This window comes from Notamacropus eugenii, chromosome 3 (genome assembly GCF_028372415.1).
Source record: "Notamacropus eugenii isolate mMacEug1 chromosome 3, mMacEug1.pri_v2, whole genome shotgun sequence".
Classification (NCBI taxonomy): Eukaryota; Metazoa; Chordata; class Mammalia; order Diprotodontia; family Macropodidae; genus Notamacropus; species Notamacropus eugenii.
In genome coordinates this window covers 299,318,265-299,345,245 of record NC_092874.1, presented here as the reverse complement: position 1 = coordinate 299,345,245, position 26,981 = coordinate 299,318,265, and the positions used below count along the sequence as shown (strand labels likewise).

Below are 26,981 nucleotides of genomic sequence, written 5' to 3'. Positions count from 1 at the left end.
CCCACCTACCCTCTTCCCATTGACTGAAGCAGGACTATTCACGGTGTCCTGGTTCACATACTGTGTGGCTCCGAGATTTACTGCCTGTGTGACCACGGGCAAGTCACTTGACTTCTCCAAGGCTTAGTCTCCTCACCTGTAAAACTGGGAACTTGGACTAATCCCTTAGGCCCTTTCCAGCCCCAAATCCTATAGACCTCTTTAAGACTTGGTATCCTCATTTGTAAGATAGGGACAGTGTCATTTGGTCTCTGGTTGTTAGAAAATGCTTTTGAACTCCCAGTCCACTAAAATAAATAATTGGCTATGTGGTGTTTGCTGTTAGGAAGGGCTCATTTAAGATCATGTGAGTGGCATGAACTGGTTTCTCCTAGTGTCTGACTTGGCCCTCTATATGCTCCACCAGACCCTCCCCATTTGAATGCTGACCTCGTGGGTCTCTGTCTCCCCACATGTTGCTTCTCCCAAACCTCTTTAGAGGCTCCCAACTCATCTTTCAGTTGCATTTTAATCTTTATTGTATCCTGGTCAAACTGGTCTCTCAAGTTTTTTTCTGCTCTGGTCCTGTGTGGATTCATGGCAGACTCATGCCTCCTCCCTACCCCATCTCACACTCACACTCACACACACACTCTCCTCTTATGGCTCAGTCCCATTTCTTCCATGAAGCCTTCTGTGACCTGCTCAGAGTGGCTGCTTTCTTGCCCTAACCGCTGTTCTACCTTGTATCACAAACTTATTTGTAGACCTTATCACACACCCTCCACTGCACTGGAAGCCCTTTGAAGGCAGGGGCAGCTGTCTTTTTCATCTCTGTACCGCCAGGGTCTGGCATCTAATACACATTCAAAGGACTGAACCATAAATTCTCTGAGGGTCTTCCATCTGTATGTCCCCCCTAGCTGAAGCTCTTGTACACAGTAGGTGCCTAATGAGTATTTGTTAACCTTTCATAAGATGCTAGGAAGCCTGGGGCTAGGGGTTGGCCACTAGAGGGGAGCAGAGGGTTGCAGCTGGCTTGGATAGGCCGTGAGGGGACAATTTCTGTGTCTGGATGGCCCCCAGGGCTGAGCATGGCAGACACATGGTTTAGGTCAGTTACCAGGTGTGCTCCAGCCCTTCTGAAGCCACAGCTGGATCACTGCTTCCTCTGGGCTGGACCAAGTGCCCTCATGTGTACAGTAGGGATAATCATAGTGCCTGCCTTCTGGGCTGTGGCGATGATCAGATGCAGTGGGGAAGGCACTTTGCAAACCTCAAAGCCCCGTATGAGTGTGGGCTTTGTTACCATTATTATGAGGTTCTTTTTCTCCATCTCTTCTCATCCTCCCACAAATGTTCAGCAAGTGAGAGAAAAGCATCAACATCTTGGCTGGGGCCTTGAGCTCCGGCAGAGCTCTGGATTTAGAATCAAGGAAGACTTGGGCCTCAGTTTCCCCACCTGTAAAATGATGTGGAGGGACTAGAGGACCTTGGAGGCCCCTTCCACAGCTGTGGTCCTAGGGCCCAATAGCTGTGAGCCCTGGCAAACCTTCAGGGTGGAGGGAGGGAATCTAACTCTCTGGGCCTCAGTTTGCTCATCTGTAGAACAAGGGGTGCCGTCTTGATGTCCTGTAAGGGCCCTTCTGCTTCTAAGCTGAGGATTTTATTCTAAGTCAGCATGTTCATTCTCAGGAGTGAACTGGAGGAGCGCTTGGGGGTTAAGGATGGTCCCAGCATGCTCAGGGACATGCATGCTTCATAGGCTGGTCAATTTAGAAACCATCAAGTCCAGCACCCTCATTGTTTTTTACTGATACTGGAGGGTTGAAGGGTAGGGCTAAGCTGTGCCTCCCTCCCCCCAGATCTTCTGATTTCAGTCCCTCGCCTTTTCTGTTCTGAGGCCACACTAATGTGCCTCCTGGCCTTAGCCAAGGCCAAGATCCCTGTCTTTTTTTCCTGGTTGGGGGCCGGGTTGCTGGAGCTAGTTATTTACTTGAAATTAAATTCAGAGTCTGAAGCTTTAGTCTCTCAGCCCCCTGTCCCTCCCAAGGGGCCCCAGGGCCCTGGATGAGAGAGGGAACTCTGGTTCAGACTTCCCCATGAAGTGACATTGTAAGGTATTTAATGTGGCAGAGGGAGCAAGGTGTCCCTAAGAGGCAGGAGGGCAGGGGCTGTGGTGAGAATGTTAGACTCCGAGGGAGAAGACAGTTAGAGCTGGGAGTACATTTAGGGCTGATCTAGTCCACCCCTTCTTCATTTTACATAGTGGGAAACTGAGGCCAAAGAAGGAAAAAAAAAAGGGATGTTCTTCCAAGGTCACATAGCTATTAGGAGGCAGACTCGGGGCTTCCTTCCTTCCATGGGAGCCTAATATTCTCTCTCCCTGTGACTTCTATCCATGAGTCATTTCTTTTCTGGGCCCATCTCTTGATGCATGTAAAGAAGCTCCTAAGGCCCTCATCTGCCCTCCTTCCCTGTACAGCTGGGGGGTCTGGGTGGGAAGACGTGGGCTGATGCATGGGCTGCTCCTCATCCCCCCTCTCCCCCCTGCTCCAGTACCTTCCTCTCCTTCCAGGATTAGCCTGGGTGCCCCCTCTGCCTAGTCGGACGCAACTACTACTGCTGTGTCATTCAAGCAGGACTAGAGGTGACCTCCTAAATCCTGAGGAAGCCACCAGAGACATCAGGAAAGGGCAGGCCAGGGGGGCCGTGGGGTTTCTATGGAGACATCACCTGGGGAAAGGCTCTGGAAGGGGAGGATGGCTTTCTCTTTTCCATTTTTCTTTCCTCCCTTCCCTGCCAGGTGTTCTCCATGGCAACCCTTCTTCTCTGGAAGAGGCACAAGGCAGTGTAGCATCTGGTGGGGTGAGGGGCTTAGGGGCAAACTTGGGGTGAACCAGAGGAGAGGAAAGGAACACCAGCTCCCTCCTGCAGTGGGCCACATACAGTGGAAAGAGAGGTGGATTTGGGGTCTGAGGAGCTGGGCTCAAATTTGGACTTGAGTGGCTCCATCTCTGGGCCTCAGTTTCCTCCTGTAAAATGAGGAGGCTAGATTGTCTGACTTTTAAGGTCCCTCTCCACCCTAACTTGTTCTCTCTGGGCCTCCTTTTCCAATGCTTCCTAAAACAAGGATTTAGATTCAACAATCTTTAAGCTTTTTCTAAACTTGAGGCGTACAAGCTTAGGGAAATCACAATAAGCCCAGGCTGCTTGCACACCCCAGAGGGGCAGGGGGAGAGGTGGTGGTCTGTTCTGAGAAGGGTCTGATGACAGGGAGCCTTAGGGAAAGCCCAGCCCTCCCTGGGCTGCAGGACCCATGTTTGCCTGAGGTGCCATGTTCTGCCTGACTGACAGAGGGCTGCATCTTCTGAGGCCCCTGCCGGTTCTAGGGCGGTGAACCTAGGAGATTCTGTCCTACAAGATGAAAGGTGATAAAAAAAAAAAAACCTTCTTTATTACATCTAGAAAAAAAAAATCCTTCTCCATGGCTCAGGAAGAAAGACCACAGGATTTAAGAGCCTGGAGGATCTTGGGAGATCACCTAGTTTAGCCCTTTCTCCTTAAAGAAGAGGAAACTGGGGGTCAGAGAGGGGAAGCCATTTGTACAGAGACACAGTCAGGATATGAACATGGGTCATCTGAGCCCAAGGACAGGATTCCTACTAATCCTGAGGCACATGATCCCCATTTTACAAGTAAGGAGACTAAGGCTTAGCAAGGTGAATTGCCTTGCCCAGAGCCACTTAGCTGGTAAGAAGCTGAGCCAGGGGCTTTCTGAAGTAGGCCAGGCTTGTGCACAATGCTCCCTTGTGAACCTTTCTCTGCCTCTTCTCCATTTATGTGAATCTTTCCCTCCAGTTCCCAGGGGGAGAATCTATTTCTGTGACCAGGGAACATAAGCAGCCCAGGTTATTAGCAGCATTCTTCCCCCTAAGTTGGGTCTTTTTGGCTGTGCTGAAAACTGTGAGATAAATTAGATGCAGTCCTGGCCTTCCAACAGCTCTCTGGCTGAGGCATAGACAAATTCTTAGAGGACAGAAAAACAAAAATCCCTTTCCAAAGGGAAGCCACCAACTAGACCCAGCAATGGAGCCGGTTAGCTATTTCCAGCAGAAACAACCAAGGCCATAGGTCAGATACCAGGCCAGGGAAGGAGAGGCTTGGGCAAGGCAGCCCCCTCTCTCCACTTTATTCCAGGGGCAGGAATCTGGCCCGAAGCAGTCTGCTGGAAAGAGCCCCAGGGCAGAAATCAGAAAAGCCCTGCATGCTTGTCCTGGTTCTGGCTCATCTGATGAGGGCAGGGATGTCTCATATCTGACTTTGTATTTCCAGAGCCTAGCCCAGGGCCTGGCACATAAAATGGTTGATCACTTGATCTTGTGACTTATACAAATGTTCTCTCAGGGCCTCAGTTTCTTCATCTGTAAAATGAGGGCTGCATACCATCAGGGCTATTGGGATTCCCAGACTGATTGACACAGATTACAAATGTGAACATTAGTGATTTAGAGCTAGAAATGGCCTTAGGAAATCAGCTAGCCCAACAAAGGCCCATAGAGAACAGTGACCTGGCAGAGCTGACACTTGAACTCAAGTCTCACAATTCCCAAGTCTGGTGCCCTGTATTGCTAACCATGGTTAATGTGCCAGTTGGTGTTGCTGAACTTGCCCCCACTGCCTTCTTTTGTATTCTCTGTGACAAAGGCTGACTCCCTAAGTAGGGGAAGAGGGAGGGATATTTTGCAAAGGAGGGTGATATAAAAACAAAAGATATTATAAAGAAAACTTTTGAAAAATGTCTTCTTGTAGGGGTGGGTGGCATAATTGGTACTGTGCATGGCCTGAGGGAAGGGCCAGAAAGAAGGGAGGGGAGGTGAGAAGCAGAGGACCGGGTCCTGGGAGGATCCCTACCTGAGACGCTGCCGTTGCTGTGGATGCCGTTGCCAGGGCTGTGGGTTCCTGGGTCCAGGGCTGGCCTCCTCACCACCACAAACTCCCCGTCAGAGAAGGTCTCACTGGAGAGGGAACTGGCCATGCCGTTGGTGGCACGAGAGCGCTTAAACTTCCAGCTGAACTTGCCCCCCGAGCGTCTGCCCTCTTTGCCAGCAGCAGCTCCGTTGGCGGCCTCACTCTTCCCTGCTCGGACAGAGGGCTCCTTGGCCTTGGGCTTTGCTTCTGCTCGTCGGGCTCCCTTCCAGGTTGCCTCCTCCAGGGGTGGAGGGTCCATCTTGGGCAGCACCTGGTCTAGTGTGACCAGGTCATGGAGAAAGCTCTCAAGGCGCCGGGCAGACTCAGAGCCTTCCCCGCCTCCTTCCTGTGGTTCATCCTTCTCCCCACCTCTGGCCACCTGCTTCTGATGCGCCCAGCGCATCATCTCCCCAGGAGGTTGGCGGCTGCCTGCCACCAGGGCATACTTTGGGTTGATTAATTTACGCGCCACTGTGGAAGAATATTTGAGGCCTGTGAGGCCCAGTTCTCGGTACAGGTCCACTTCCTCTGAGATGGCATAGAGTTCCCGAAACTCCACATCAAAGGGCTCCACATGCTGCCCTGTCAACACCAGGAGAAGATTTCTATCCACATAAGAGGAGCGCCAAGTAAAGCTGGAAGGAGAAACAATGTGGTCTTCGCCCTACTTCATCCTCCCCAAGCCCCAGCCTCTCCTGACTTTGGTGCCTGTGCTCCAAGAACATCAGGGTTGAAGAGGTAAGAAGCTCCCTCCCCCCACCTGCCCAGCTCAGGCTCAGCCTCACTCACCTGTAAGACCCCATAGCAACTTTGTCACCATCTACCATCAAGAACCGGGAGGACAGGGTTCCTCTGACCTTTCCATTAGGCATATAGAACCCAACACCAGGCACGCAGCGGGTTCGGATGTTCTGGTGGGGAGAGGAGACAGGAATCAAGGTGACTTTGACCTGTTGGGCCTAGTTTGGTTGTTTATATGAACAAGGCCAAAATGGCAGAAAGTGAGTTCCCCCTGCTCTGTAGGCCCTTGGCCATACACTGCTTAGATGGTTTGAAACACTCTTAATCCCTGACCCCAGTGAAAAGCAGAGTGGTCTCTATGCCCAGCAGACTCCCTTCCAGAGAGCAATGAGGCTAGCCCTTACCCCATACTATGGACACCTAGTGAAGTGTCCCTCTGGAAAGGCAGATGGGGGCCAGGTCATGAATGTGTGGACAAAGGCTGGACCAGACTGCTCACCGAGAGCAGCAACCCTGACTCTTCCTGACTTTTTGGCTGTAATCATGAGGACGCAGATTGAAATCCTGCCTCAGATCCTCACTGGCTGAGTTACCTGGGGCAAAATGTTTAATTTCTTAGAGTCTAATTTTCTTTCTCTGTAAAATGAGAATAACCATAGTATCCAGCCTATAGGGTTGTTGTGAGCATCCAATGAGATATCGCTTCTAAAAGGCACTGCAAACCTGAAAGTGTTATACCACCAAGGACTCTGTGCTTTTCCGCCATATTGGTGATGACTTGGTGATGATAAACACCAAGCAGGAGCTTTGCTTGAGAGAGGGCTGTATCAGAACCAAGGCCTCAGGAGCCCTCCTTCCCTCCTCACTCTGTGAGTGGAGGCCATAGGTGGAAATCTGTTATTTGCTTTGGATGTTAAGTTCATGTCTGGGTGGGGAGCAGAAAAGGTGGGAAGAGGAGGTGCCACTCCCTCTCAGAGAGTCTGAGCCTTTTCCCACCCTCCCTTTGGAGGTCTAGGCCATACCCGGATTCGGAAATCATTGAGATCCAGGGTCCGGCACATCTCTAGAAAGAACTTGACGCCTGCCTCATCCAGAATTATGTACACGGGGACCCGTTTCTTATAGGCAGCGTTAACAATGTCCTGGAAGATGTCCCCATCTGTGAAGAGGTCCATGACCACCGCAATAACCTGGAAAGTGAGAACAGTGGCTTAGTACAGTGTGCCACATATAGGAGGTGCCCAATAAATGCTTATTTACTGACAGTGGTTTCACTGTTCCTAGGGATATGCCCAAACTCAGGAAGCAGGGACAACCCAGCATGGGGATGCAGCTTGGGCGGGGTGGAGGCTCAAAGTCAGCAGACACAGCCACACTTAGAACTAGAAAGGAGTGCCTAAATAATAGCTAACATTTATGTTGCTTCTGAAGGTCTGTAAAACACTTTCTAGATATTATCTTGTTTGATACTTTGGAAAGAGCTGAATTTGGACTTGGGAGAATCTCAACCCTGAATAGACCTTGGCCTAAAGGTGCCAAGGTCTCCCATTGCATTCTGGGTCATCTCCAGTCATCCTGATGAATATCTGATCACTGGATCCAGATGGCTCTGGAGAAGAAGTGAGGCTGGTGACCTTGCACAGCCCTCCCTCACTCAAAACAAAGTCAAGTGCAAGTCATGTCATCATTTCTCTGTAGGCATGGTCTTCTTTGGCAATGAAGGATGAACACCACAACAAATCTCAACCCGCAATAGCTATGTGACCCTGGGCAAGTCTGAATGAACTTCACCTCTGGAAGCCTCGATTGCCTCATCTGTAAAATGGAGACAACAGTGCTTGTAGAACTCACCTCTAAAGGCTGTTGTGATCATTAAATGGGACAGTGCGTGTAAAATCTGAAATCATAAAATGCTCAGGTATACGGCCTCTCTCCCCCAAAGAGGGAGGCACGGTTCACCATCAGTCTCCTGGAATCCAGACTTAGGTACTGACACTAACCAGATCTCTACTGCAAGGAAACATTGTTTCCCCTTTGTTCTCTCTGTGTATTGTTTCCTTGGTTCTGTTCATTTTCCCCGGCATCAGTTCACGCACATCTTCCTGAGTCTCTCTGAAGCTTTTAATGTTTCTCATTTCTTATGGCTCAATGATTCCATTATATTCGAATACCACAAATTGTTCAGCCCTGCCCCTTCAATGGACATGACTTCAGTGCCCTCCCTGCCTCTCAACATTTTATGTGTCTTGCATTTACTTTTGTTTCTATGTTGCCTCCTCCAGCATTCTCCAAATTGCATTGTGGTTACTGTGTTTATATTTTTCTGTCTCCTCTGCATCCATACTCTTTTAGCCCAGGAGAATGTAATTTCCTTGAGGACAGGCACAGATTCTTTATTGTGTAATCAACATCTGGTGATTGACTGAGCCAGTGAAGGGTGGGTATCTTACAAGGGAGGCTCCATCCCAAGGAGAAATTACAGGACCAAGAGGTGTCCACACTGATGGGGAGGCAAGGAGTCAGCTCATTTACAGAAGCCACACAGTTGCATGACCATTATCTTTGATCTCCCCAAGGCTGGGCTGAGCCTCGTCTTCCCCCAATGGCATCTCAGAGTCAAGGTCCTTGTTGGCCTCATTCTCCTGGCTCCCAGGTGTCCCAACCCACACCATTCTCAAATCTCACTTGGTTCAAGCCCAATTTTCTCACTTTGGCATTCAAGGCCCTTTACATTCATTCCCCTTTCTAGTCTTTTCTCCCACTGTTCTCCCTCTGCAAACTGTTCACTTCAGCCAGGCTGGCTTCTTCATTGGCCCTCATATAGGGGTTACCTATTCCTACCTCCAAGTCTTTGCTCGTGCTGTTCTCTAGGTCTGATATGTCTTTCTTCCTCCTCCCTATGCACTCATAAGTCCGCTCACTCCTCAAGGTCTAACTCTGTTTCTATTGGTTTCTAAGAAATCTAAGAAGTGCCAGACCTGGAAGGGACCTCAGAGGACAGCTAGCCCAACTGTCTCTGAGGCACAGAGAGGTGTCTTGCCCAAGTCCCACAAGTAAGCCTCAAAGGCAGGATGGGATGGGGAGTCATGAAACTAGGAAAAGAGAGGTCTCTGGCTAAGCACTCTCCCCTCCCAGGACCACGAAGCCTGCAGTCTGAGACTGTGCTAAGACTCTACCCGCTGTATCAGCACTAAATTAAACAATAAAATATTTGTATTAAAAAAAATCAATTGCTCTCTGCTCATGGCAAAGGAGTGATAATTATCCTGTGCTCGGACTCCATGGGTGCCGTCTGACATCTATCTCTGCTGTGTCAGGCCCATGATAGCCAGCCCTCTCCTTCCAGCGCTGCTGGGTTTCATTCCTGTACAATAAGCAATCACCCAGGACAGCCGCAGGCTCTGAGCTCTCCATGTATGCTCTGTGGAGGGGGATGGAGACACAAACACTGCCCCCTCTCCAGGGGTGGGCTGAACACCCAGTCCTAGGCTCAGAGTCCCAGAAAGAGATGTCAAGGTCACCTCTGTCTCTGTCTGCTCCTCCCTGCTGCCCACAAAGGGGCAGCACCCACAAGGAGAGGTTAATTTGAGCTGGCAGTCATTGGCAGAAGTCACTGGGCTGATAAGCCCACTGGGAGGCAGGCTGGCCCCATCCACTCTGATGTTCCAGTGCTTCTGTCTGGTGCTTTCATTGTACTGAGTGCACGTCTGGCTTCCTGCTAGAAAGTCAGGATGGGGGGAGATGGGAGACTTCCTTTACCTGCCATCCAGTTTTAATTAAACAGCCCAGCTCTGCTAATTTCCTCTCTGGGCTCCTTAATTACTACCAGATACTAAAAATAATGGAAGTCTTTGTTCAGTGCCAGCAGCAACTCTCCTTCCACCTTCCCCATGGGCCTGGTGAAACCACCAAAGGATGTGTCTGTGAGAGCAGCACCAGCTCCCCAGTGGCCAGCTGACCGTGATGTCCCCACGGTGCTTCCCCCCACTCCCCTCCAATGACAGAGGCAGTGAAAGCATTCCTGGAGCCAGGAGCTTACTGATTCTTTCAGTCCAGTCCCTTCATTTGGCAGATGAGGAAACAGGCCCTGAGAGGGGACATGACCTTCCCAAAGTTACATGCAAACTAAGCAGAATACAAGATATGGACCCAGCCCTCTTTCCACTACCCCATAAAAATTCCTTTTTATAGATGAAACAACTGAGAGAGACTCGAAGACAACTGTCAGATGACTTCTCCAGGGTGACATGGCTGGGGTAAATGGGCCACAAAGGGAGCTAAGCACTCAAGGTCCACCCTTTTCTCTTTCATCCACCACCACTCAGCCAGCAAAGTAGCCCAGCAGATAGGGCACTGGGTCTGGAGTCAGGAAAACCTGAGCTCTAATTCTGCCTTAGACACTAGTAGCTGTGTGACCCTGGGCAGGTCACAACCAGTCTGCCTCAGTTTCTTTAGCTGTAAAATGGGGATGCTAACAGCACCTTCCTCCCATACAGTAGGGGCTTAATAAATACTCATTCACTCTCTCCTTGTACTGGTTTTGGGGCAGGGTTAATGGAAAGGGGGAATTCGTTGGGTCCAGAGGATCTGGGTTTAAATCTTGACTAGGTGTCTTTGGGCAAGTCACTTCATTCACCGCCTTCTCAGGGGCCTCAGTTTCCCCCTAAATGAGTAAAATGAAGGAGTTGGACTCAGCCTCTTGATGTCCTTTGTAGCTCTGGATTTCTGACCCTCTATGTGACCGTGGACAAGCACTTAATATCCCTGGGCCTCAGTTTCTTCACCTATAAAATGAGGGACTGCAGGCTTCCGAGGTCTCTTTCAGCTCCATGTCTGTGACTTGCCCAAGGTCACCATAGACAGTGAGTGGAATCTGAACCCATGTCCTCTGACTCCCAGGCCAGTGTCCTTGCCCCTTCTGGTCACACAACAGGGTGGAATGGGGAGAATCAGGTTATGAATCAGGTTTCATAAATCAACCAATGAGCCAATGAGCATTTATTAAGCTCCTACTGTATTCCAGACCGGAGTTGGGAACATAAAGGCAAAAATGAAACAGGCACTGTCTTCAGGATGTTTACATCTACCAACATGTCCAAGACCTGGAATGTGCACAGAAAGTGCCTAATACTTGTTGAAATAAATTGAATTTGAGCCTGGAAAGCCAGGAAGGGTTTTGTCCTCATCAGCCAGCATTACCATAATTAATATTACCACAGCCTGGATGTTACTGTTTCTTCTCTAGACATGAATGAGGCCAATTATGACGTGCACCATGGATGTTTTCTGACAATGGCCTCACTTCCCTCACTGCCCCTCCCATGTATCACCCAGCTTCATCCTTAAAGCTGAAGAAGACCTTTAGAGACCTTCTAGTCCAGCCCCTTTCATTTTACAGATGAGGAAACTGAGGTTCAGAAAAGGCAGTGACTTAGATGAAGGCCCAAAGCTGGGTTTCTAGCTTTCACCAGATAGTACAGTGTGCACAAAACACAGGGAATAAGTAGCCTGGTTTGGCGAGATTAGCGGGAGATAAAGCCAGAAAGGTCCTATGGCAGTGGTAGATTGGGGGGAGGGAGGAGGGGCTGAACATGGGGCTCCTCCTTGCCCCAGGTGGGGAGGATGGGGTGACTGCACAGCAAGGAGGGTCTTAGGCCCCCAAGACTTCCCTGTTGCCCTCTGGGAATGCTACCCTGGTCACAGAGATGTCATGAAGGGACACTAGCACAGGTTCCAGAAACACATTCTTTCAGACTCCTAGTTGATATCCCTAAAGAACTGTGCTTTCATATTTGCAGTGATGGGGAGTTCACTACTGAAAATGCAGCCTCTTCTGTTATTGGGCAGGTCTCATAAGAAAGTTCCTACTTAGAGGAATCCCAAATTGTACCTCCCTGTAACTTTCCCCCACTGGTCCTTTTCTCTGGGCCCAAGTTTGATTATCTGTATAGAGTCTAGTAGTCCCTTCCTCTATATCCCTTACAGGGTCTTTGTAAGGTAGATCTGAAGACACAGCCCTTTATGAACCATGGCATGATGGGAAAGAGCCAAGTATTAGGAGTCAGAGAATCAGGGTTCACATGCCAGTGCTGCCACCATGAGACTGTAGATAAATTGCCTGAACCACTTGGCCTTTGTTAGGCTACGTTAGACGTCTCTGAAGTCCCTTCTAGCTTTAGAGTTAGTCCTATGATCTTATGACTCATTAGCTATATGACCCTGGGCAAATCCTATAATCTCTATGACTCAGTTTCCTCTTCTGTAAAATGAGGGGGATGGACTAGATCAGAGTTTCTTCACCTTGGATTTGTGGACTTTAAAAAAAATTTATAAATATATGTTTATATATAATGTAAATTGTCAATATAATTGGCTTCCTTTCTAACTCTGTGTATTTTATTTTATATATTTAGAAACATTCTGAGAAAGTCTTCATAGACTTTAGCAGATCAGCTTTCAGAGGGAACCAGGACATACAAAACATTAAGACCCTCTGCCAAGTCTGAGGTTAATTTCTGGCTCTAATAGTCTTTGACCCTATGGATCTAAAAAGTTCAGAGAAAATCCACAAGCAAACATTCATTAAGCACCTACTGTTTGATCAGTACTGTGGTAGGCACAGGATTGTTGCTCAGTTGTTTCAGTCCTGTGCGACTCTCCATGACCTCATCTGGGGTTTTCTTGGCAGAGATCCTAGAGAGGTTTGCAATTTCCTTTTCCACGTCACTTTGCAGATGAGGAAACTGAGGCAAACAAGGGCTAAGTGACTTGCCCAGGGTCACATGACTAGGAAGTGTCTGAGGCTGGATTTGAACTCAGGGAGATGAGTCTTTCTTGACTGCAGGCCCTGCACTCCATCCACCTACCAGTAGCTGCCTCAGGCAGGAGATACAAAGATAGAGACAAGTTAACTCCTGCCTTCCAGGAGCTTCTATTACATTAAACTGAAGGGATTACACCATAGTCAGAGATGTGCAAACCAAATCCAAAATAAAGTTTGTGGGGGGTTGGGAGAGGAAGACTTCACCCCATCCACTCCAAGGCACAGAGAGGGGGAGCACTTGTCAGGAGTCCCACAGCTAGTAAATGGAGGTCAGGACTCAAACCCAGGCCTGATTCCCAGTCCAGACCCGATTTCCCAGCACATCCAGAGTCTTCCCAGCAAATCTCCACATGCCAGGAAATGTTAAGGTTCTGTCTCACCTTGTAGGCTTCCCCATGGCCAGTGACGTGAGGTGTCTGGCACAAAGGCTTGGTTGGCTGCCAGTTACTAGGGGAGACCTGCTCCCCTGCCATGATCCCTGAGGTGCAGGAAAACAAAAGGACCAGGCTGATGTGCGTACCACATCAGCAGTTAGCTCTAGTCCTGAGGGCAGGGAGGGAGGCCCAGGCAAGCCTGGCTGACTAAGCCTCTGCTGGGCCCTCTCCTTGAGCCGCCCCAAAAAGACTTTCTCTAAAGGTAAACTAAGTTGACTCAAGTGGTGAACCCTGAATATCTTTTGGGAAAGCTAAAAGAATTCAAGGGAACATTTATTGAGCACCAAATGTGTACCAAGCCCTGGGCTAGGACCTGAAGACAAATATGAAGAGAAAAATGAAAACAGTCCTTACCTTCAAGGAGTTGACATTCTACTGAGTTGGAACCACATGAAAGTGGAGAAATAAGGTGCAAAATCATCTAAGGAGCAAATCGAATGCAGTTTGGAGGGCTAAACAAACATTTATCAAGTGCCTACTATGTGGCAGGCATTATGCTGGGGATACAAGAAGGGGCAAAAGACAATCCCTGCCCTCAAGGAGCTCACAACCTAATGGGGAGACAGCTGCAAGCTGCCCATCCCAAGCACAGGCTTGACCCAGTCACCCCACCATCCATAAACTCCAATGGCTTCTAGACCAAACGGAAAATCTGCTGTTGGCATTTGAGGCCCTTTATGCCCTGCCCCCTACCTTTCCTTTGCCCCTTGTGTACCCTCTGGTCTAGTGACTGACCTCTTTGCTGCTCCTCTCACAAGACACCCCGTCTCTTGACTGTGGGAGTCAGTGTTCACTGGTGCCCACCCCACCCCATCTCCTCAGCCTGGAACGCTTTCCCTCTTCATCTCTGGCTTATTCCAAATTCCCTACCAAAATTCCAGGTCCTACAAATTCCCTACAAATTCCAGGACATTTCCTTTGCTTTTTCCAGTTTATCCTGTTTCTAGCTTGCCTGCACACAGGTATTTGCATGTTTTTCCCCTCTGCTAGACTTTGAGCTCCTGGAGAATACAAACTGTCTTTTGCCTTTTTTTTTTCTGTGTGTCCCTAGCAATTAGCACAATGCCTAACATCTAGTAGGTACTTAATAAAGACTTGTGGACTGACCCAACCCCTTGCAAATAGTAGGGATTTCAAAAATGTAGGTGGACCTGAATGTCTTCACTTTCACTGGTGGTCCCAGCCTCTCTTCCTTTGTCAGGAGCACTCACCACCCACCCTTCAGTCCTACCCAATTCCAATGCCAGTGCCCGATGGACATAACAATACATTTTAAACACTTCTCTGAGCTCCTCCTGAGACAGTCAGGACAGCCTGCAGGAGCAGTCTGGGCTCCTTCTAGAAATTCAACATCAAGGTGGAAATCACTTCCACTTGTTCAGTCCTGAGGAGGCATCCCATTATTTCGAGCTGACAAACAGGCAGCCAGAGACGCTGATTACAACCCCAGCCCAAAGCCAGAACACACAGACCTGGGCTGGTTGGCATTAATTGTGGGGAGGGCCAATCGGCCTCAAGGATCAGCCAGTTCACCCGTCATCTCACTGGCAGATGAGGAAACCGATGCAGAGAGAAAAGAATTAGCAGTTTAGGAATTTACAGTCTCGAGAGGCTTTTCCTTACTTTTTTTCTTTTTTCTTTTTTTTTAAGAAACCCATACCTTCCATTCTAGGACAGAGAACTCACTCACTGCTGAGAAAATGTTGACAAAAAGGAGTCCTCTCAGGCTTTTTTCATGGAAGAATGAGTCTCATTTGTAAGGAACAGATAGATACAGGTAGACACTGCTGAAGAGCTTGGAAATACGATGTCCTTTTTGGAGAGGGTAAATATTTACATCACAATCTTTTTTAATGTTCATTTCTGTTGATAGCTTTTGAATCCCTCTCCCCTTCATTACCAAATGCATTCTGTTTTTCCTCCGGGATCCAGAGAGCTATCCCTTGGGACAAAAAATAAGAAGGAGAGAGGAGAAAAAGTGCAGCGGCAAAATTCATCACACTGACCCAGTCTGACAGTGTTTGGCACCCAGCGGCCCCCACCTCTGGAAAGAAGACAGCAATGTACACTTGGTCTTTTCTCCTTCACCCCCTAATCTTTCTAACATTGTAAATATGTTCCAGAATCACAGACCAGAAGGAGCTCACTCTACAGACTATGGTTCTTTAGATTCAAGATGATCAAGTCCAAACTCCCCCCCACATTTTATAGGTAGGGAAACTGAGGCACAGAGAGGTTAAGGGACTTGCCCTAAGACACATAGGTGATGAGAGAGCCAGGATTCAAACTAAAGTCTCCTGACTCTAGATCAGGGCTCTTTCCATTATATTTCAAATCCACTGGCAGCTCCAATCCTATTCAAGCGATCAACAAACATTTATCAAGTGCCTACTATGTCGGGGATATTAGAAGAGGCAAAAGACAGACCCTTCAAAGAGCCCACAACCTAATGGGGGAGACAGCTAACACATAAGTACAAATAAGCTACAGATAGGAAATATGGGAAATAATGAATAGAAGGCATTAGAATGAAGAGGGGTTGGGGAAGGCTTCGTGTAGATGGTGAGATTTTACTTGGGACTTAAAGGAAACCTGGGGGATCAGTAGCTGGAGCTGAGGAGGGAGAGTGGTCCAGGCAGGGGGACCACTGGAGACCACCCAAAGCCCAGAGAGGGAGGAGCCTGTTTATGGAGCATCCATCCAGGAGGCCAGCGTCACTGGATCAAAGAGATTGTGTTGGGGAGTGAGGTGCAAGAACTCTGGAAAGGGAGGAGGGGGCTAACCCTAGTGAAGGGCTTTGAACAATCAACAGGAAATCTTGTATTTGATGTTGGAGGCAATAGGGAGTTTATTGAGTAGTGGGGTGACAGGGTCAAACCTGCATTTAGGAAGATTATTAAATGAACTCGTGAATGTCTGAGTTCTGCAGTCTTACCTCAGAGGGTGTGGGGTGGGAGGGGGACAAAGCTAACCTCCAGCTGAGATAACTCTGACTGCCTATTAGGAAGATGGAAAATAATGAGGTTCTGCCTCAAGCTGCTCATTAAAGAGGAGAATTAAGCATGCCTCCTCAAAGGTCCCAGAGAAAGGAATCTCAGAGATCATCCACTCTCTATCCCTCCCCTTCTACTGATGTGTTAGGAAGGTGCAGAATGGAGAGGGGAGCTAGGGAGCACAGAGGATACAGCACCAGGCCTGGAGTCAGGAAGACCAGAGTTCAAATCCAGCCCTAGCTGGGTGACCCTGGACAAGTCACTTAACTGTGTTTGACTCAGTTTCCTCATCTGTAAAATGAGCTGGAGAAGGAAATGGCAAATCACTTGAGTATCTTTGCAAAGAAAACCCCAGATGGGGTCATGGAGAGTCAGACATGACTAAAACAACTGAACAAGAAAACTGGAGAAAGTCCTCAGTTGTGAACCAGGGAAGATTAAGGGCCTCCTCCGTGCCAGGCACTCTGCTTGATACACATTTATAAAGGAAATAGTCCTCGGCCTCAGGAAGCTTCCATTCTATTGGATATAATATATTTATAGATAACTTAAGTACAAAGTAAATAAAAAAATAATGCACAGTTCTTTCAGTGGTTGAAAAAAGCATTCATAGCTTGTGGTGGGTGGTGCTATTGTGGGGTAGTTCCTGGACTGAGTCTTGAAGGGAGACACATGGGCAAAAGCATGGAGGTGGGAGATGGGATGTCTTGTTCATGAAAAAAAAAGGCAGCCAATTTAGCTAATATGTAGAGTGAGGAAAATAATGTGAAACAGTTCTGGGAAGAGGGACTGGAGTCAGTTTGTAAATGACTTGAGTCCTGGGCTGGATAAAGGAGAGAAGTGCCAAGCCAGTCTGAAAGATGGGCTGGATTGTCAAGGGTCCTGGCTTGGAGGTATACTAGACACTTGTTGCAGGGCTGCATTTCAGGCACTAGAAATAACTTCTACAAATGTAAAGATGTAGGAGACAGATGGCCCAAGTTTCAGAAATCTCATCATCCAATTTGGCTGGAATGCACCACTTGTGAAGGAAGAATGTGAAATAAGGCTGGGCAGACAGGGGAAATCAGATCGCAGAGGGCCTTAAATACCATGGGTGTAACTTCAGTAAAGCAATGGGGAGGTACTGAAGGGTTTTGAGCGGGTAAGTGACATGGATCAGCAGCTATCAGAGGAGATGGGGCTGGGGCTGGGGTTGCTAGATCTGAAATCTGGAGGTCTGACTACAGGCAGGTGAAAGGGAACCACGGTATTAACTAGGGCGGTGGCTGGCTGGTCAGGGAGGGAGAATGGACAAGACCCAGGCATTGGATGATGATCTGATGGTGATAACAATAGCTAGCATCTGTTAGAGCTTTAAGGCTTGCAAAGCACTTTACAAAGCTCATCTCAGTTGATCCTCACAACAGCACCCCCTCCCATTTTACAGATGAGCAAACTGAGGCTGAGAGAGATTGAAGTGATAAGCCCAGGGTCACACAGTAAGTGACTGAGGCTGGATTTGAACTCAGGCCTTCCTGACTCCAGGCCTGGAGCTCTAGCCACGGTCACCTCACCGATGAGATGTGTGCTATACTATGTGATATGATATGACATGTAATACAGCGAAATAGAAAAGTCAAGGATGACTGTGGAGCTATCAGGAAGTGACTGGGAGGATGGAGGAAGGCAGGGTTTTTTTGGGGGGGGGGCGGGGCAGGACAATGAATTCTTTTTTTTGATGTGCTGATTTGGATTCAGACAGTGGGAAATGCCTAAAAGGCTTCTGGTGACTCAGGAGGTAGAGCTAATGCAGTCGCTAAGAGGAGAGGGCTCAGGACAGAGCGGTACATTTCCAGTTCGTTCATACTCTGAGGTGAAGGGGGTGAGCAGGAGGGGACTGTGACCTGCCTAGGGTCACAGAACTAGGAAGAAAGGAAATTAGAATTTACTGAGTGCCTACTATACTCCAAGCAGTATTAAGTGCTTTATAAACATTGTCTCATGTGATCTTCACAACCACCCTGGGAAGTAGGTGCTATAATTATTTTACAGATGAGGAACTTGAGGCAGGCAGAAGTTAAGTGACTTGCCTAAGGTCACATAGTAAGTGTCTGAGGTAGGATTTTAATTCAGTCTTCCTGACTAACCTTAATTCCTTTCTGAAGTCTGGTACTCTTGGGGAAAGAACTTTAGATTTGGAAGTCAGAGGTAACTTGCTCTGAGGTTAAGTGACTTGCCCAGGGTCACACAGCTAGTAACTATACATGCCTGAAGCCAGATTTGAATTCATGAAGATGAGTCTTCTGGGTCCTAAGCCCAGGATTCTACCCATTGCCTTTACCTGGCTCCTAGTAGGTCCTTAATAAAGGTGTGGAAAGGGACCAAGAGTTTGGGATAAATGGTGGTCAACCCTCATATTCAGAAAGAATCCACATGATGCCAGCAGATGGAGAGGAAGGCCCTCAGAGGACTAGATAGACTTAGGGATGAACATGGCCAGAGATTCCCTGGCAGGAGAAGGTGTGGTCAGGTCTTCCATCTGCATGGTCCAATGGTGGGCTCACATCCACATGAGCTCCCAGAGCTAAACCTGGGAGCATCTGGAGTCCTTGGAGACCCAAGCCACAGGCTCTAGCTAAAAGGGACCTCAGAAGCCATTCCGTCAAATTTAGAGAGGGGGAAACTGAGGCCCAGAGAGGGGGAAATCCCCAAACCTGAGGCTCATCAGAATGGAGCCAGAGGCTTGTAGTGTGTGAGGATTGGAAGCTCAATTCCGTGTGGACGGTCTCGGGCGGGTAAAAGTGGGACTTCTAAATCTTAGAGTCTTACGAGGCCCTCCATGAACAGCGGGGATTCGAGAAGGTCAGACTGAGCTAGCTCGGCTAGCTCGGGTATTTCCGCCTCTCCCCCGGAGATACGTGATGGGTGGAGTCTCCCTGCCCTCGAGGTCGTCCCGGATCTGGGCACACTATTGTTATCTAACAGCACAGTATTTAGATGCAAACTGTTCGGCTGAAGGTTAAGTAGGATTGAGGAAGCCTGAAAGCTCTCTTAGCACGTGAGGAGCCAAGAGGATAGTAGGCTCCGCTTCTCTCTTTCCTCTCTCCCCTCCCCCTCTCTCCCTGCTTGTACTTCTATTTCCAAGCCCTTAAGATCTTAGCCTCCTTAGGAAATCTCCCCCTCTTCCTCCTAAGGAAGATCCCCCCTGCACTTGTAACTAGACCCTGAAATAAAGCTCAACCCTTGTTCGACTCTGGAACGTCCTTTCTCTCATATGTGCATCCGGCGTGGCCAGCCGAAGACCTCGGGAGGTGAGGTAAGAAAGACTCGGGTAGCCCACACAGGCCTCTAGGCTTGGCAGTAGTGTTCTCCCTCATTTTACAGAAAAAGAAACCAAGACACCAGGAAATGGAATTACTCCAGAGTCATGATGGCAGTGAGGGACAGAGCCTAGACAATTCATTCACCACAGCTGAGGGCGCCAAGAGGAAGGTCCTGCTTCCTTTCTTGCTCTTGCACTGATTGTGCCTGGGACATGGAATCCTCTGTTTACCTAAATATCACTCCCAAATCCTGGGGCTTCCATCTGATCCGGGCACCCCTTGGCTCTCTGGAAAGGGTCTGTCAAGGTTTCTCCCTCCAGGATGTTTATTCTGTGGCACCAGCGCAAGGGCTCTCAGGTTCAGCAACAAGGGAGCCTGGACCCTCTCAGCCACTTTTCCCTCTCCTCTATTTCCTCCTAAAGTAATAGCAGCTCTTGAAGAAAAGTCAGTCTCTGAGACAGCAGGGGTCTCAGAGGCCATCTCCCTAACCTCTTAAAGAGGTCTCTATAATCACCCAGTGAAGGCTTTGTCTGAAGACCTTCAGGGAGAGGCAGCCTGCTAGTTTCCCTGTCCTGCCCATTCTATTAGGGAGTAGCTAGGATTATCTGGAAATTTTAGCTTAGGGTAGGTCTACACTGGTCCCTCAGAAACACCTACTCATTGTTCTGGGTCTGCCTTCTGGGACAAAGAGTACAAATTGGAGCTCTCCCCCATAAGAGAGCCCTTTGGATACTGGTATTCATTCAGTTTTTCACTCTAGGTCACAGATCCAGAACTAAAGGGGCCTGGGAGACCTACCAGTCTAACCTTATTTTGTAGAGGAGAAAACTTGGGACTTGCCCAGAGCCACATAAATGTGTCATGACGATGCCTCCAGCTTGCACTGTCTATTCTCCCGCAAACATCCTCTTCTTGTAGGGGTGCAGGCCTCCACACCCCTTCCCAGCAGTCTCCTCCCAGCTCCCCTTTAAGTATGGTATTTGGCTAGTAAGCTTCACTCCCACCCACAACCATCAGGTGTAAAAAGCAAACATGGTCACAGACCACAGGATCAAAAGTCTGATGCTGGGGGAAGAGCTCACTCCAAGAGAAGAAATCATCCACAGGCCCTGGTGAAAGAGCCCACACCCAGTTGGGATAGTCAGAGCTAATGGCCCCAGGGAAGAAGGCAGTCAGTGTCTTCCACAGGCTCCGTGGCCTCTCCCTCTCTCAAGCCAGGAGCCATCTGGGAGAGTGAGCACACCCCAAAGTCTGAAAAGCAGGGGCAGGCAGGGGCAGAATTCTGGGCACTGCCTGGAGACATTTAAAAAGAAAAAAAAGACAAACACCACCTACCTTGTCATTGGCCTGTCCTCCTAGTATCTGCTCCTGGAACTGACTGCTTTAAAGGGCCCTGCAGTGGGTTGAGAATAGGACGGAAATGTACTGTGGACACTGCAGCAGAGGGAGCGGTGCAGTGGGCCAGGGGACCCCAGATCAGGCTTTGATGCCCACTTTAACTCAGGGCTCCCTGCCAAGTATCAGAACACTTGAAAGGACGTGGCAAGGCCAGCAACTGTGCTGGCTCTCTGCAGTGGACTGAGAGGAGGATGCCTGGGTCTGTACTAGGGATGTGGCAGGCCCTCTGGATGAGGGGCAGAATTCATCCTGGATCCTGGGAGCAGATCTAGGCTGGAAGTGGAAGAGCCCTTAGGGCCATCCAGCCCAGTCCTCTCATTTTACAGAGGGAGAAACTGAGACCCAGAGAAGGGAAATGACATGCTCAGGGTCATATCAGTACTAAGTAACAAGGCCAAGATTTGCACCCACATTCAGTTTCCCATTGCCCTCTACCATTTAGAAGGGACCAGAAAGTTCATTCATGCAACAAATATTTATTGTCGTTCAGTTATTTCTGTTGTGTCCAAGACTTCATGAGCCCATTTGGGGTTTTCTTGGCAAGGATCCTAGAGTGGTTTGCCATTTCCTTCTCTAACTCATGTTTACAGATGAGTCAACTGAGACAAACAGGGTTAAGTGACTTGCCCAGTCACATACCTAGTAAGTGTCTGAGGACAGATTTGAACTCATGAAGATGAGGCCTCCTGATTCCAGGCCCAGTGCTCTGTGCACTATGGCACCTCCTAGCTGCCCTAAATATTTACTAACCCTCTGTTGTATGCCAGCTGGTGCAAGAGACAAAGAGAAAATAGTCCCAGCCCTCAAGGTACATCAGTTCTATTGGGGAAAAACAACAGACTTAGAAAATGAAACACAGCCATATACACAGAGTGCTAACAGCTGTAAGGAGAATCACTGCAGGCTTCCTGGAGGAGGCAGCAAGTTTGGAAGGAAGAAAGGGTTCCCATTCTACAATATGGTGGCCGCTGGGCTTTCAAATCTGGCAGTAGTTTCAGCTTTCTGTCCAAGTTATCCAAGACCTACCTGGTCTCTACAGGTGACATTAAGATAACCCTGGAGTGTTTCCTTTACCCAGATGGAGTCTAGGTAGATGTCACACAGCTAGGCAATGGCAGGATCCACATTCAGGGCCTCTGACTCCAAGTCTAGGGCTCTTTTCTAGCATATCTGGTTCAAGCTAACCTCCTCTTCTCCCAACCTGGAATGCTTTCTTCCTCCCTTTCTTGGAAGCTTACCTATACTTCAGAGTCCAACTTCGCCAGCTGCCCACCTCTCCTTCCTCTGATCTTCTCCGGGAACTTCTGAGTCTTTATCATTTACCACCCACTAGTCCTCACTTCATCATTGGCATCATTAACAGATACCTCACATTACATGCCGCTCATCTATCGGATTGGCAAAAAGAAGAAAAATTACAAATACTGGAGGCACTTGAAGAAAACGGGCACACTAACGCATGGTTGCTGAATTGGTCCAGCCTTTCTGGAAAGCAATTTGGCCCTGTGCTCCCTGGGCTTACTGAACCATAAATACCTCTGACCCAGCAATGCTACCACTACCAGGTTTGTGCCTCAAAGAGATTAAAGAAAGATGAAAAGGACCCAGATGTACAAAAGAATTTTGGTGGTGGTGGGGGTTGTTTATCCTTCATTTCTGAAGAGGATCGGTGACATCATGGAGTGACGTCTTGAATTGGATGAATTGGATTGAAGTGAAGCAGAGTTGTGAAAAGTTGTCAGGATAATTGGTGATGGCCTGGTATCTAGTGGACAACCATGGTGTCTTTGACATCTAACCAGGCTCTAAGGGCTCCAGCTGCCATCATGGCTGTTGGAACAACTTGTTCCCATCTGTCCATTTCTCTAGGGGAAGTCTTCACATACTTGGGGTGAACATCTCCCTCACTCACCAATGGGTGTGAGGTCTCTCAGTTACCCTCAGCCTGGTTTAGCTCATCTCTCAGTTTACTGGGGTGTGGCCACTGCCCATGCTACAGCTTCTTGAGCAACAGATGACAATTGGGGGACAGATGGACACCAAAGATAGATAAGCAGCCCTGAAAAGGTTCAGCAGCCCCCACACCAGAGATGCTGGTTCTGCCTGAATACTCCATATGCCCTTTTTGGGGCAAGGAACTAGAAATTGAGAGGGTGCCCATCAATTGGGGAATGGACAAAAAAAATATGGCACATGAATGTAATGGAATACTGTTGTGTTATAAGAAAGGATGAAAGGAACAGTTTCAGAGAAACCTGAGAAGACTTGTACGAACTGATGCAGAGAGAAGTGAGCAGGACCAAGAGAACAATTTATACAATAATGAAACATTGAAAAGACAATTTTAAATGACTTAGGAATGCTGATCAACACAGTAACTAACCAGGATTCCAGAGGACTCATGATGAAACATTCTGCCTACCTCCTGTGGGAGAGCTGACAGACTCAGGGGGCAGAATCAGAGGGGTTTTGGACATGGCCAATGTGGGAGTTTGTTTTACTGTTACAAAAGTTTTGTTTTTCTTTTGTATTTCTCCCCAATGGAAGAGAAAAGAAAATAGATTTTTGTTCATTGAAAAAACTATATTTTAAAAAAGGACACAGCACTTTACAATGTATAAAAAGCCATTTCCTCACAACAATCCTGCTGAGGTTTATACCCTGTTTTACAGAGAAACTGAGGCTCTCAGGACCAAAATGTCTTGTCCAGGATGATGTAGTTAGTGGCAAGTATGTCTTCTGATGCCCCACGTTCTTTCCACTGTGCCTTGTCTTATGCTTCATGCCCGTCAGGAATGTCTTCATGATGAATAATGAAGACTTCCTGCAGATTATAAACTCCTTGAGGGAAGGTGCATGTACGTGACTATATTCTGCCTCAGTCTCTCCATCCCCAAAGCTTGCCATACTATGCCTAAAATAGGTGTGCAGTTAGTAAGTGTCCACAGACTTCCTTACACATTCACCCTCAGCTGTGTTCTGGAGATGTCCAAGAGGATCGATCGCCTTCCCTCCCCCTACTCCCACGGGACGGTGGGAGTAAACACACAGAGAGAGAATGTCAGGTTGAGAGAATAGCTGGGAGCCCAGTCTGTCTGAAAGGCACAGTTAGTGATATTAGACAGAGGAGAGAACTTGGCTTCACACCTCCCTACAAACAACTTCAGGTGGTCTTAAGGACCAGGCTGAAGAATCTGTGTTTTATCCTAGTGATAACAGGAAATGTCATCAGTTAAGACATTCTACCACTATCATTAGGGACAAAACTACATGATGTCACATGAACTTGGGCCAATTGCTTCCCGCACCCCTGCCCCAGGCCTTAGTTTCCTCTTCTGTAAAATGAGGGCGTTAGTGACTCAAACAAGGTAATGTCAGTAAAACATTTAGCACAGTGCCTGGCACATAGTAGAAAATTACTTCTTGTTCTCTTCACTTCCCTCTCTTAGAGGTCTCTTCCAGTTCAATTTAAAGTTATTCTTGGATATATAACCCTGAGTCTCTGGGCAGAAGGCCTTATGCCTTCTTGTCACCCCCTATGACACACACACTTCACAAGGTTGTCCAGTCAGGCAGGCCTCTTCCCCCTCATATTCCAGATTGTTTCTAGTTACTTTCTACTAGATCTATTCTCAAATCTGCCAGACCCGTGTCCTAGGCCTTCAGGGCCCTGCTCTGCTTCCTCACAGGTCCTCTACAGAGGGAGTGCTGAGTATGAGGCCTTCTGGGTAAGTGTGTGAATTTTTAACAAGGGCTCTCTAATGACCAGACCACTACCAGGTGAAGAGGCTTTACCTCTTCAGGGATATTTCAGGGGCCCTGGCAGACTCCCTTACTTGATAAACTTTTACTAAATACCTATTATATACAATGTACTGTATTCAGTGTTGTGGGAGATTAAAGAATAAAGCCTCAGATATGAACTAGTTTGTGATCCTGGGCAAGTTACTTCACCCCATTTGCCTCAGTTTCCTCATCTCTAAAATGAAAGGGTTGGACTCCATGGTTTCCAAGAGTCCTTCCAGTCAAGGTTCTTTAATACTCTACTTTAAGCTTATGGAACCTTAGAACCTAGGCCTGGACATCTGCTTACAGCTGCTTTGTTCCATTTTACTGACCTTGGAAAGAGTTTACCAGCCCATCCTTTCTAACCAGCCCGGCTTCCTTGTGGTCACAGTTGTCCTAGCTTCCAGACAATGTGGCACAAAGAACAGGGGATCTGACAAGGGTCAAATTTGACTAATTGTGTGGCTTTGGGCACTTCTCCTTCTCTGAGTCTCAGTTTTCACGTTTCTAGAAATGGGGATGAACATACATGTAATTCTCTACTTCACAGGGCTTTTTAAACCACAAAGACATTGAGACCAAATCTCTGATTTCACCTGCACAGGAAGCTCCCAGATGAAGAAACTTCCTCTGGCAAAGCAGGTCCACACCTCTCTGAAACGAGCCTGGGGGAGAGGTGAAGGGACTTGCCCAGGGCCACTCCATCAGGCAGGCCCCCATCAGGTCTTCCTGCTCTGAGGCCGACTCATTGTCCGCCACAGAAGTTGCCTTTCTCTTTTCAACCACAAAGTTCTATAAAAAGCATGAGTCATTTCAGCCCACAGCCAGGTGAACCATTTGGTCTCCCCAGCCAGCCCTGCCTCAGTCAAAGGCTCCCTACAGAAAACACTCCATCAGCACTGGGGTTGTGTAGGATCCCAGATCTAGAGGTGGGAGGGGTCCCAGAGGCCACCGAGTCCAACTCCCGCATTTTACATATGGGGAAACTGAGGCCCGGGGAAAATTCCATATCCAGAGCTGGAAGGGACCCTAGAAACTATCTAGTCCAACCTCATCATTTTAGATGGGAAAACTGATGTCTAGGAAGGTTAATCAGCTTGCCCAGGTCCACAGAGCTGCTAAATATCTGAGCCAGGAGGCACACCATGGACTTCTCATTTCCAAGTCCAACACTCTATCCATTAAGCCACCAGAAATTAGGCCATGCAAGGGCAGAAGAAACTCAGGAGTAGGGGTAGAGGTGGTATTTATTTAGTCTGGAACAGAAAAGACTCAGCAGGGCCCACAATAGCCAGCCACCTTCAATTCTAGCTTAGGGTTGGGGATTCTCCCAGCTCTGAAATTCTGTGATTGGATGGATAGAAGCAATGACTGCCAAAGTGAGCAGAGTCATCTCTGGTGACCCATCTCTGGGTTAAAGTGAACACAGACATACAGAATCCGGAGTGGGGGAAGACCTTGAAGCTATCTAGCCCAAATCTGACCAAATCCCCTCTGCAGCAGCCCACAAATGGTCCATCTCTGCTGGATTCACTCCAGTGACAAGAGCTTCACTCACTACTGAACTAAGCAGCTTACAGGGAACAGCTCTGTTTGCTGGACAATTCCTTTGATTAAGCTCCCAGATCTTCCTTTCTGTAATTTTCACCTGTAATTGTCTGTCCTCTGGGGTCCAGTGGAACAAGTCTAATCTCTCCTCTCTCTGAGAATCCTTCAGATATTTGGTGATGGAAAGCACACCTCCCCACTAATCCCTCTTTTTCAGGCTCACCATCTCTAGGGCCTCCAGTCATTCTTCAGAGAGTGTAGTTTCAAGACCCCTCATTATCCTTATCCTTTTTCAGCTCTTTCAACACTCCAGATATGATCTGGCCAGTGGGACAGTCACTTCCTTATTTTTCCAACCTATGAGATCTGAGGTAAATTCAATTAACCTAAGGCTACTCAGGTTAGTGTCAGAAGGAATTTGATACCTGGAGTCAGGAAGGCCTGTTTTCAAATCTGGCCTCAGACTAGTTGTATGACCATGAGCAAGACACCTAACTACTCTGTGCCTTAATTTCCTCATCTGTAAAACAAAGAAATTTGACCCAGTGACTCCCAGCTCTAAAACTATGATGCTCCTTTGTGAGAATACACTGCTTTATAGGGTTGCTGTGAGGATGAATATTTATAAATCATTTTATGAACTATAAATCATGAAAAGGGAAAAGGAAAAGCCTAGTTTAATTTATTACATTAAAGCCTAGGGTCCCATTTGATTTCTGGCTAGTCATGTAACACTGGTAATCTTGCAGTCACTAAAATATGTCTTTTTTATGTTTTTCATCAACTGCTTTCTAGACACATCTTCCCATATCCCACACTTGGGTGGTTGATTTTTTTGAACCCAGGTGCAGGATTTTACATTGAATCATAAAAAACAATCATATTGGTTTCAAGAAACCATTGGTAGAGGAAAAGAGGATGGGTTCATCCAGATGAGTCTTCTCATTAAGCTCCTAACCTATCTTGTCTATTCTCATCTTAAACTCCCTGACTCTCTTGTGAT

At 47.9% G+C, this 26,981-nt stretch overlaps 1 protein-coding gene across 1 annotated transcript in view; it reads right to left on the bottom strand.

The window, feature by feature from the left end:
- Positions 1-26,981, bottom strand: part of FAM83F (family with sequence similarity 83 member F) — a 39,845-nt gene that overhangs the window by 9,172 nt on the left and 3,692 nt on the right. The window contains exons 2-4 of the mRNA XM_072656202.1: positions 6,714-6,881; positions 5,740-5,861; positions 4,894-5,585 (exon numbers count right to left, since the gene is read on the bottom strand). Coding sequence (XP_072512303.1) covers positions 4,894-5,585; positions 5,740-5,861; positions 6,714-6,881 — 982 coding nt within the window. The remainder of the gene's footprint in view (positions 1-4,893; positions 5,586-5,739; positions 5,862-6,713; positions 6,882-26,981) is intronic.